At 31.0% G+C, this 12,207-nt stretch overlaps 2 protein-coding genes across 4 annotated transcripts in view; one reads left to right on the forward strand and one right to left on the reverse strand.

Annotated features, from left to right (window-relative positions):
- Positions 1–961: 961 nt before the first annotated feature.
- On the reverse strand, positions 962–10,778 carry LOC148603593 (coiled-coil domain-containing protein 89-like). The gene is made up of 7 exons (XM_088554029.1): positions 10,580–10,778; positions 6,763–7,235; positions 6,158–6,288; positions 5,345–5,481; positions 4,252–4,334; positions 2,833–2,926; positions 962–2,435 (listed from the first exon to the last, which is right to left on the reverse strand). Exons 1-7 carry the CDS (start codon positions 10,709–10,711, stop codon positions 2,349–2,351), a joined length of 1,137 nt encoding a protein of 378 aa, XP_088410155.1. The 5' UTR covers positions 10,712–10,778; the 3' UTR covers positions 962–2,348.
- A 171-nt stretch (positions 10,779–10,949) lies between these two features.
- LOC148603594 (GATOR2 complex protein MIOS-A-like) overlaps positions 10,950–12,207 on the forward strand; it is a 36,207-nt gene continuing 34,949 nt past the window's right edge. Inside the window, exons 1-2 of one of the 3 annotated variants that reach the window (XM_088553510.1) lie at positions 10,993–11,007; positions 11,289–11,373. The gene's annotated coding sequence lies outside the window, so the exon portion shown is untranslated. Of the gene's footprint in view, positions 11,008–11,046; positions 11,374–12,207 lie in introns of those variants that run through there. The other 2 variants (XM_088553508.1, XM_088553509.1) reach the window with 2 other exon arrangements.

A 12,207-nucleotide genomic window follows, 5' to 3' on the forward strand; every position in this document is an offset into this window, starting at 1 on the left:
GTAGAAATTCTGAAAATCTATTTGTACATGTACATATAAAAAAAGTTGTTTCAGAGAAGATTTTTGAAAGAAATAACATTAAAAATAGCGAAAATCGTTAAAGAGGGCAATAGCTCCAACGTGGCTGAATGGATTAAAACCAAAATTTGACCACAGAATGACCTTATCATGCTGATCACTTTTTTTCCCATCAGAATTTAGCTAAACCTAACAATTTAGGAGATATATGTGAAAAACTACTGTCTGACCCCTATGTTCTATTTTTAGTAATAGCAGCCATGTTTTTCAATGGATCAAAAATCCCCACATCAGTCCTATGCAGGATACCCCAAGGAACATTCATAGCAAGTTTGGTTTCAATTAGTCAAGTAGTGTCAGAGGAGAAGATTTTTGAAAGAAATAACATTCAAAATGGCAAAAATCATTGAAAAACTCCAACATGGCTTAACGAATCAAAATGAAAATTTGACCGCAGATAGATCTCATCATGCTGAACACTTTTATCCCATGTCAGAATTTATTAAACCTAACGGTTTTGGAGACATATGTGAAAAACTACTGTCTGACCCCTATGTTCTATTTTAAGTAACGGTGGCCATGTTCTTCGACTGATCAAAAATCCCCACATCAGTTCTATGCAGGATACCCCAAGGAACTCTCATACCAAGTTTGGTTCCAATTGTGGTGTCAGAGGAGAAGAGTTTTTTGAAAAATTGTTAACGACGAAAACGAAGGATGCCAAGTCAGCTGAAAAGAGCTTGAACATACATTTTCCTTTAAAAAGATTCAGCATACCTTATACATGTATATTCTTTGGACTGATAAACTTATGAAATTGCACATTTTATAAACCTTTGACCAATATCAATAAAACAAAAATATTTATGTTATGACCTACAAGTAGCCTTTTCAAATGTCAAAAAAATCAATGAACAATTGAAATCAGATTAAAAACAAACTCTTACCTTCATGCAATTTAATTTGGCTAATAGATACAAAAACATCAGTAACAAAAAAATCAACATGACAACAATGTCTAGATGGTCAAAATAGTAACAAAGAATACTGTAGAAACATTTATTTTATTCAATGGGGCTAAAATTTCATGGCGATTAATTATCAAGGTACTGACATTGAGAATATATTATTTAGGTTAAGTTTTGTGTTGGGGTTTAAATTTCATGGAAAATTATTTTCCAAATAATAAGAGAAATTTAAGCCTCAACAAAAAATTTCTGCTTTTACAAAACAAAGATAAAAATTTTTAATCAATCTAATCCTGAAATCCAAATTTCCTAAAAATGTGATACCATACATTACAGTGTCAGGTACACCACAACTAAGGTTTCAGAAAAAAAATTTCAAAAAATGTTTCAAAGCAAAATGTGACAGACAAATAACAGACACACAGTCCCAAAACCAAACATAACTTCTAGGAGTAAAGATATGCCCAAGGCTCGCTCTTTGAAGCCAAATATAACATTTCTAAAATGTTTCCCCCATTACAGCTAATATAAAGCACTAAAGAATAGTATAAATTCAGAAAGTTTAAGATGCATAGATACTGTTTGAACCTTATTTTTTTCATTTTTTTGCTATATCCTGCTAAATTCAATAAAAAATTTAAATGAGGGTTTAAATTACAGAAATATCAACCTTGTTGCAAATTTTGGGAAATTAAAGACATCACAATTATTTCTGAATTTATTAAATAGATAGCAGAGTTTTATCAAATGTTCCCATGTAACTAATTTTGATAATTCACACCGAAATGAATTTCTGTAATTTCACTCTCAGACTTTCTCCTACCGAAACTTTGATATTAATCCGCCAATCACAGAATTTAAAATTCATGTTAAAAATAATTAACCGGTTATCATGAATAACCAAAATATGATCATTTGGCCAAAAATGCTTGAGGATTTTACTTGTGTAAGGAACAATTTCCGTACACCCATTAAATCTAGGTGCTCTTCTGCACTTGTGATAATATTTTGGTTATTTACTCTTACCAATTAATTACTACAGAGTTTGAACCTATGCCTGGAACATGTCTAACAAACACCTTAGATCAAAATAAAACTAGAATTTTCCCTGCAATTGTATTTGAGCTATTTTGGCAGTTTGACCTTTAATATGAAATAAACCTATAGCAAATATTTTCTTTAAGAAAATAATGATACGATTAACCAAATATTGCTAATTTTAGACTGTAAAAGTAGATTTTGAAGGAGAGTTTGTAATTATTTTCCAGTTTACAGGAGAAATTACAGTAGTATTTATAATACAGCGTTCTGGAATACCCAGGTGTTGTAAAAGACAGATTCCACTTTAGTTCTATTTATAGATTATCCAGCTAAGTGTTTAAGTCTTTCATTAATGTCTTTCTCTCTCTGTAGCAGAGTCTGTGAATGTTTCTTGTAGGCTTCATATTCCTGTAAAAACAACAGTGATAATGGTCAATTGAGCTATAACAAGATTATTCTCAATACAGGCTTCAGCCATTTCGGTCCTGGATTGGCTTTAAGGATATTTGCACTACAATGTACATAGGAAAATACTTTAAAAGCAACTAATACAAGGTATTTTGATCTTAGACCATCAACATATCTTAAGAAAACTCAAAAATGCTTTGTGGGATTTTTAATTTTTTTTTGTACTTGATGAAAAGAAATCTTTGGTTTTTCATTGTTTTCAGTCTCTTCATTTAAAGTTCTGAGACATTAAGCCCTAAAAATAAAGGAACATGCATTGGATTTAGTCCATCGCTTTATTTTGTATGATATAAAGTACCACAATCTACTAGCACAGACCACTGAATATGGAGCTTACTTTAACAATTTCTGAGTATTTAGAGCCAGCATCAGCAGCTTCATCCCTCAATCTTCTGACTTGTAAGTTAGCATTTACTGCTGCCGCTTCTCTCCTGAGAAAATAATTTGTACTACAGTTCACTTCCAAAAATTATTACATTCAAAATAAATGTGAACAAAAAGCAAAGATAAGCCTGATTGTAGGGTTTCACAATATTTTTTACCTAATTAATCACATATTGATATACATTAAGAAAGAAAAATCTTAATCCAGTTTCAAAAGGTCCAAATATGTTTTTTTTATCATTTATCATCTGTTCAAACCTTCTTTTTGTGATTTGAATTATTGCAGTACATTTACATTTTTTTTGTAAGGATTCATACACTTTTTCTCAAATAATTGTAGAATAACAAAACCAGGAGCCTGAATCACTCACCTGGTTAAAGTTTGTCTTTCAAGGGCAATAAATTTAACAAGGAGTTGTCCAACAATTTTGACTCAAGACGATGTTGGTAGGACTATCATAAGGATCATTTCAGTGATAGAAAGTTTCTTTCTTTTATAGTTCTAAAGATATTGGCTGAAAACTGTAAAAAAAAACCCAAAAAAAACTGTCATATTATTATCTTTCAAGGGCAATAAGTCTTACAGGAGTCACCTGACAACTTTGATCCCTGAAGACTTTTGAAGGCCTTATAAAAAGGGTCATTTCAGCCATAGAAATAATTTTGCTAAACCTAACGGTTTTGGAGATACTTGTGAAAAACTATTGTCTATGTTCTATTTTTAGTAACAGCAGCCATGTTTTTCGATGGATCAAATATCCCCACATCAGTTCTATGCAGGATACCCCAAGGAACATTCATACCAAGTTTGGTTTCAATTGGTCAAGTGGTGTCAGAAGAGAAGATTTTTGAAAGAAATAACATTCAGAATAGCAAAAAAAATGTCAAAAAAGGGCAATAACTCCAACATGGCTTAACATATCAAAATGAAAATTTGACCACAGATAGATCTCATCATGTCAGAATTTGATTAAACTTAACAGTTTTGGAGATATATGCGAAAAAGTTCTGTCTGACCCCTATGTTCTATTTTTAGTAATGGCGGCCATGTTTTTCGATGGTTCAAAAATCCCGACATCAGTTCTATGCATGATACCCCAAGGAACATTCAAACCAAGTTTGGTTCCAATTAGTCAAGTGGTGTCAGAGGAGAAGAGTTTTGAAAAATTGTTAACAACGACAACCACAGTGGTGACGGACGCCAAGTGATAGCAATAGCTCACATGGCCTATGGCCAGGTGAGCTAAAAAATTGATTGTCCTGCACAGTTGCAGTTAAAACATACTGATTGCTGTCTGTAGGGAAACCATATTTTAAATGTTTCAAAAGAAACCCTAAACAACTTATTATGAAAAAATTCAATTCTACTCACTCAAATTTTTCCTCCATGGCCTGTACAGATTTTTCCATTTCTTCTATTCTTTTTTGTAACTTCTTATTTTCAGTTTGTTCCCTCTGCAATAATTAAGTAAAAAAAAACAATGTAAATAGGTCTGCTGCTCATTAATATTCCATGAAATATTTGATAAAACTACAACAAAAAAATTACTATGTGATGATTGTGACAGGGAAGAGTTACCGGTGACATTTAATTTTTACTCTGAACGGGAGACAGAGAAATTGACTGAAATTAGCAAAAATATTTTGAGACCCTCAGTGCAATTTTTGTGCAACTTCCAATTTTTCACTTGACATTTGGTCTGCCGAAAACCTTTATTTTTTCAATGGACTGGACAAGGTTTTACTGATCAGTACTTTATAATAGTACTACTAACTAAAAAAAAATGTTGGCATTTGTTACAATCTTTGAGATTAATTTCCAGACCTTTTAAGTGCTATTTTTACTGGATTCTGGAAATGGTCTATGGTCTGATGAGTTTAACATAGACGGTGTTGGGTAAAATTTCTATTCATTTTCGAGATTAAGTGAATCAAGAAACTGGATACACAAAGAAAACAAAACCACTGGCACATCAAATTTCAGATCAAACATAAAGATTATTCTGTCATCCTCTATTTTCAGGTACCACTCTAAGATGGAATTTCCTTCATTTTCATTCTTTTCCAATATTTCATTTCTACAGATATGGAATTTTGAGCACTGTAAAATGGGAGGATTGATCAACTGATAATTATTTAATACTCTACAGCAGATATTTGATGCATTGATTGATGCATTGATTGATCAATCAAACCGACCCTGCTTTGTACTAGTCCAACACACTGAGCTGGATCTTTATTGTGCTAGCTCACTGAGCAAAAGCCGGCAAGTAGGCATGTCATCCCACTTGGACACATTCTGACTCCAAGCCAACCACTCATCACTCTATCAAAAACCTGGGTGTACAGGTGCATCATGTGCTTTAGTGAATCTGTTTATCATTTCTTTGGTCTACACACATGTACAAACAAAAAGATTGTGCATCCATGAGCATTAACAAGGCTACAAAGCTATTACAGCATACCTGGACAATTTTACCTCTCTGCATGGCAAGATCTAAGAGTTCATCTTTTTCTTTGGTTAATTGTTGTATTTTAGCCTGTGACTCAACATCCATGTTCTTCCTCCCTTCTATCTGGGACTGTAACTTGTAGTTAGCACCTGCATAGAAACATTAATATTTTTTTCTATGAACATACTTTGAAATCTCTATTGATAATTTGGGCAAAGCTGAAATAATATTATTTTCAGAATATTTTTTTTCTGAAACCCATCTTACAGTTTCAAAGAAATTTTTAATCTGCTAAAATTTCTTGGAACTGAATTATCTCCTTTAACAAGTAGTTTTGTTGTTCATTAGAGAGTTCAGGTAATTGATTTCTTAAAGACAAATACCTCCTCAGAATTCAGTAAAGCTATATAATTCTGACATGATTTGCATACTAGATAATATGGTTAAGAAGGCTTCAAGCTGCAGATATTTAAAGTTGTTTATCTTTTTTTAAATGACATTGATCTTACTACTTTCTTAACCAATGTAAACAAATGGCAGTGATACTCATGTACCAGCCTAACCCACTGATGAAAATACACATGTGATGTATATATTAGTGATCTACAATTTACAAGAATTTTCTGGATTAAATTTTTTAAAGGAATACATAAGTGTAAAAATAGACCAAGTCACTCACAAATATATTATAAAGTCCTTGAACATTTTTTTAATTTGAGTGCTAATAAATATTCAAGGACAAATAAACACCATTTCATTTTCATTTGCCTTGATATAAGCTTAACGAATTTTTTTCTAACTCTACAGACTGCCATCTATGAGCACCTTTTAGCCTTTCTTCTGTGTCTTGTAACTTGCTCTGTAGAGCTTTCACTTCTGTTTTATAGTTATCTTGAAGACTTTTTATTTCCATTCGTAAACTTTCTTCTTTTGCTCTCATTTCTTGCTGCATTTGTCTGAAAGTAAAAGTAATATTCTATGGTTAATCAACTTGAATATAAAAAAAAATGTTTCCTTTACCTCTAGAATCTGTCATTTGTTCTTTTATATAGAATTATGCTGTAATTCCTGTGTCAGTTGAATTTTTTAAAAAATTACTTAAAATAACAATTTCTGCATTCTAAAATAGTTTTTATAGTTTCAAATAGCTTTTATTTTTAAATTTAATATAAATGCATTTCAACCTCAGTCAGTAATGGTAATGGACATTTACTGATACTACTGGTATATCTTATTTCTGTCATAGCATTGTACTTGTATTTTTACTAGTAATTCTTATCTCCTTATGTATCTTGGTTACCCTTTAATTCATTTAATTTAAAGCATATCCTATATTGTATACTCACAACAGAACTTCTAATATATTAGCTATGTACATTAGCTATGTACAATGTATTTGAAATACCCATACACTCTCCTCAAAGCTATACCTGTATTTCTGTTCAAGAAGACTGTACTGTTCTTTGGACAGAACTAATTTTCTATCTAAATCTGATATTTGCTGATCTTTTTCTAATAAAGCACCAGAAAAGAGTCTTTCATTGTCATCCCTTAATTTAGAATTTTCAGCTCGTAATTCCTGATTAGAACGTTTGTATTCATCTTTTATCTTAATAAGTTCTTGGTGATTTGATGCTAAATCGTCAAAACGTGCATTCAACATATTATATTTTCTAATTTCACCATCCAGCATTTCCTGAGCATTCTCACGAAATTCTATCATTTCTCTGTTTATTTTCTCAAGAGTATTTGATTTCTTAGAAACATCATCAGCTCTTTGTTTTAAAATCATGATAAGCTGTGACTGTTCATCAATTCGAGATCTTAACATGGCATTTTCTGTCTTGTCATCTTCTGACAGTGATTTAAGTTTACTAAGATTTCTTTGCATGTCTGACATGTCCTGAAAGTAATTAAGAGTTATCATCAGAAATTTGACAAGAACACCACATAGAAGAAGTACAATGTAGGCAAGCAAACCATCTCAACTTTTAATGTCACTTCAAATCAGTTTATGCTCTTCACACATTTTTTAAAAGAGTTGGGTGCAAACAAACATTTCTCAATTGGTTCATTAGGCTTTTCCTACAAAATGTAATCCAGTACACAGTGTGTTCTTACAAAAAAATTATTTTGGTTTACAAAGCTATGAAAAGTGAAACAAGAAGCACAGATCAAGTGCCATATATACAATGTAGACATACTTAACATATTTTGGAAATCATTTCATCAGCTTTATTATAAAACACATTATAAATAAATTAAAACATGTAAAGACTGTATGCATGCAAGAAGTAGATTGTTATATTTTATAATTTAAGTAATCAGACATTTATAAAAGATTATACACTTTCATTCATATCAGGTTCAGGAACATCACAAAAATGAAAATTAGTTAAAAAATCACTGAAAATTACCTTTAAGGAGGTAGACCTACGGTAAGGGACAAAACTCTTACAAATCATTGGAACGTTTGTATTCAGCATTTTACACTAATGTTATGTAAGCATCAAAGAGAAACTTAGATTGATTTCATTCTGTGTCAAATTAAAGCTTGATAGGCTTTGGTGAAATTGAATATGATACAAACATATCACTGATTTCATGAGTTATGTCCCTTACCCTAGGTCTACCTCCTTAAACATCCACAAATGACATTCATGACTTACACTGAACTTTCCAATGCATGTCTTGGTCTACATGTACATGTAAATGTTTATATAAATACAAATAAAAATTTATCCTTAGAAAATGTGTTTGTACTTTTCTGTGTTTACATGTACTTTAATAAATATATGTAATGGTGTCTATCTATTCAACTTAAATGTGTTAATCAATTTACATTAAAAATTTCCATTTGTACAGATAAAGATAACATATCAGTAAAAAATAAATTAATCTTTTCGAAACATTTAAGTCTTATCTATTTAAAAAGTTTACAAAAATTTGGATGAAATTTCTCATTGCTGTTGAAGTGTTCCACCACAAGTACCTTGCCCTTCCTAAACAGAAATTATAGCTCTGATCATACAAAATGTAGCTTTTCTAAGATAAGAAAATGCTGTCAGTTGTGTCAAAAATCTGATTTGCATTTGTTTAGCCATACAATGTACATGTATGTTTAACCGTCAAGGGTGAAACCTGTTCCAGTTGTTTTTTAAATAACATTTATTTCAGGTATACAAAAATGTATTTACTGGTAATAACTTATTATAACAATTATTGTGAAAAAATGTATGTAATTTTATCCCAATTTTCAAAGCCAAGACAAATTTTTCTTCAGATGCCAAGGTACATGTACTTACTATGTTGATTGACACCTAAAGTCATAAATAAAACAATTAAAATTAGTGTCTATAGTAGGTTTATTGTGCCCTTATCTATTCCAGACTTTATTCATATAATTAATTAATCAATAACATTACCATTTTGAAGCACTTCATTAAGCCTTTGCAATGACTTAATTTTTGAGAAAGGATGAATCAAGTATCATGGGTATTGTCCTTAGTGTTAAAATTTAGAAAAACAAACATAACTGATAAGATTTCAAGGGAGAGAACTCTTGCTGTAAAATACAGACCTAAATATAACTGTTTCAAGCAATCAAATATAAGTGAATAAATTTATTTCATAAAATAACTTCTACAGGTTACACCCCCGAGTGCTTATTTCTGTAAAATAACCCACCGGAGGAGAAATGTTATATTTCTGGAATCTGTAGAAATTATGAATTAGACTAAGGATTTTCAAAGTAAACTGTAAAAATCCTTGATTAGACTTTTTATTTCCAAAACTGTACAACATATATTGAATATATATTGAACTTGAAAAATTAGGCTTAAAGAATAATCAAGGGAACCAAGGTTATAGCGGTAATCAAAAGAATGAATATTTGTAATGGAGTCAAACAGCTAAGACTTAATCATGTATTACTGTAACATTTATAATTATTTCTATCTATTAATAAGAGATCTAGTAATATGAATTTTTTAATACCAATAAATAGGGTGTGAATCAACTTCTATTTTTCTACAATATCATTAAGGATTGGATCTCACTACCATGAAGTGTTAAAAGTTGTTCAAAAAAATATAATTTTAAAAATCAAGTCAACAATTTTTTATGGAAAAATTTCAGTCTATATGAAATAGTGATTTTTATTTTTTATCAAAGTACAAAAGGCTTCTAGCCTACTTGTTCAGTTGTGATACTCTGTGAAATTTACTTTTAGCTGTTTTAATTTTTACAGTTTTATAATGCTCATTACCAAGTCAATTTCACTTTTATATCAATATTATTAATCCAAATTTCCTCTGACCCTGCAATCCTCCTCTTTTTTATATTGATATTGATATGTCGGGTTGGGGTCAGAATGATGTGCCATACAAAAAGTTGGAGATTCAGCAGTACTGCGGAATACCGCCCTTCAACCGCTTGTAACGACTTTCAAGTTGAAATTGTGCATGTCACACCTACCTTCTTTGATTCCGGAATCATTTTCCTGTATGCTGATACCATGTTTGCAGCAAAAATTATAGTTTTTATTGAAGTTTCGATCATTTTCCATGAAAGACCCTGTTTTGTAGACATTTTGAACCGTAATAGAGAGTAGGTTGAGCTTGTTACCTTTGAAACGGAATGGAGCAGAAACAATTTTAAAAACTTTTTGTATGGCACATCGTTCTGACCCCCAACCCAGCATATCAATATCCCTATAAAAAAGAGGAGAGTTGCAGGGTCAGAGGAAATTTGGAGTACATTATTATCTGTATCTGTCTTAATCATTAGTAAGTATAGTCCTTATTCTAATCAGTATTTAATCAATAACTGACTGTCAACTTTTAAGTCTTTTATTTTGATTAAATATTATTGATCCTTATTGCTTATGCGGCATGCCAGTTATGGACATTAACACGCCACTAAACTAAAGTTAAAAAATCAACAACGTATAATGGAAGGTTGGCTATTTTCACTAAAAACTTCAAGCAGAATTTGAGTTTCCTTATCCTGTGGGTTTCCTGGAAATCAGGTCAATCAGCATTTACAAGATGTTGAGGCAAACTGTTCCAGATTGGTATCTTGCCGGAAAGAAGGAGTCTTGTAAACTTGCTAAAGCTAAAAGAATATGGATAGAGCTGCTCCTTAGGGTAAATAAATATATAAAATTTAAAGAAACTTGTGCATAATGAAGCTTAAAGAGGCTACTCCATATCAGTAATTTACTGGAGTTTGGAAATGGGAATTTACCTTGTTACTTTCAGACACCATATCTCTTATCTCTTTTGGATTTCTCGTATTAGAAGCCATTTCTTGTCCAAGGATAATACTAGAAAACTTTTCATACAGCAATTCTGTACATTGTGTAATGTTTTTCTCCATCTAGATTCAACTTAAAACATTTTTTAACTCGAATCCGCTGCCACAGAAACATGACGCCGGAAATGCCAGGTGCTTTACGACAAACAATTTCTTCGGTATGCAATTAGAAAAGCAATCTGGTTTAAAAAGAATTTAATGCCACTTAATCTATGCAACATAATATTGTGAAAAAGCTAGCACCTGTTAATTGCAGAAAATTTCTTATTACCTTTTAAGTTTTTTTACGACAACATTTTCCAAGGGAGGTAATCTACTTTCCTTTTTAATTTTGCAAAGAAAGTAATGAAAGTAACAAGGTTGATTTTGTACATAATTATCATACAAGCGTGACATGTTTCAACTGTGCCGTCTTCATTTAATTCCTTGATGTTATTAATTGTTTTTGGTTTTTTTTTTTGCATAATTAAAGCCTGCTTTGAAAAAGGTCAAAATTTCTTAAATTGTAAATGCTCGAAAATACAATTACTAATTATACAAGGTTACCAACACTCAAATGTCAAATGATCTTATTATCATAAATTATTTTAAAGTATCTGATTAAGTTTCTTACTGGCATTTTATTTATCTACAAATTAAGTTGTAAGGAATATCTGGCAACATTTTTATCTGCATCTTGACATTTCTTCTTATTGTACTGAAATGGTTGTCCTGATCAGTGAATGGTAAGTGACTTAAAATAGTGTCACTGTCACCTAGTTATTGGAATTTAAGGGGGTAATGCTCCATTTACAACATTCCAGCTGGCAATTTCCCTCAAAATAATTTTTTTACAAAGAATATTAGAGATCCTGAAGATCATTAGAAATTGACAATTTTCAAAATTATTATCTCAGTCACTGTGTCATCCCTGGAGTACCACAAAATACCGAGTATATAACATGAGAAAGTTGCAACCTGTAAGAGGATGAATTTGAATATATTGATATATTTATTTTTAAATAATAACGTCTATTACAGTTTTATATTTACTCAAAGATTTATTTAATTTAACATGAAAAATTTGAAAGATCTTCTGGAGACCCTCAATTCTAGATTATTATCAGAATATAATAAAATTAAAACCTATGATTTTTCAACAATGTATACTTCTGTTCCCCATACTCCGTTAAAAACCCAAATTAAAAATATTATACATCGTTGTTTCTCAGAAAAAGATGGTCCAACTAGATACAAATAAATAGTTCTCAGTAGAGATTCCTCATACTTTTAAAAAAATAATTCAAAATCATCTTCTAATTATAAAGGAGATGTTTTCAAAATGCTGGAATTTTTTTAGCGACAACATATTGGTCCTGTGTGTTGGACTTTTTTTCAACAAAAGGTTGGCATTCCAGTGGGAACAAATTGTGCTCCTCTACTTGCTGACCTATTCCTTTACTCTTATGAGGCTAACTTTATAGTTGATCAAATCAGAAAGAAAGAATATCGTTTATCTAGATCCTTTGATCTCAGGTTCCTCTATATTGATGACATATTATCTTTAAACAATCCTAGTT

Source organism: Perna viridis, chromosome 11 (assembly GCF_037379345.1).
Source record: "Perna viridis isolate PV_CMFRI_1.1 ecotype Kerala chromosome 11, ASM3737934v1, whole genome shotgun sequence".
NCBI classification, from domain to species: domain Eukaryota; kingdom Metazoa; phylum Mollusca; class Bivalvia; order Mytilida; family Mytilidae; genus Perna; species Perna viridis.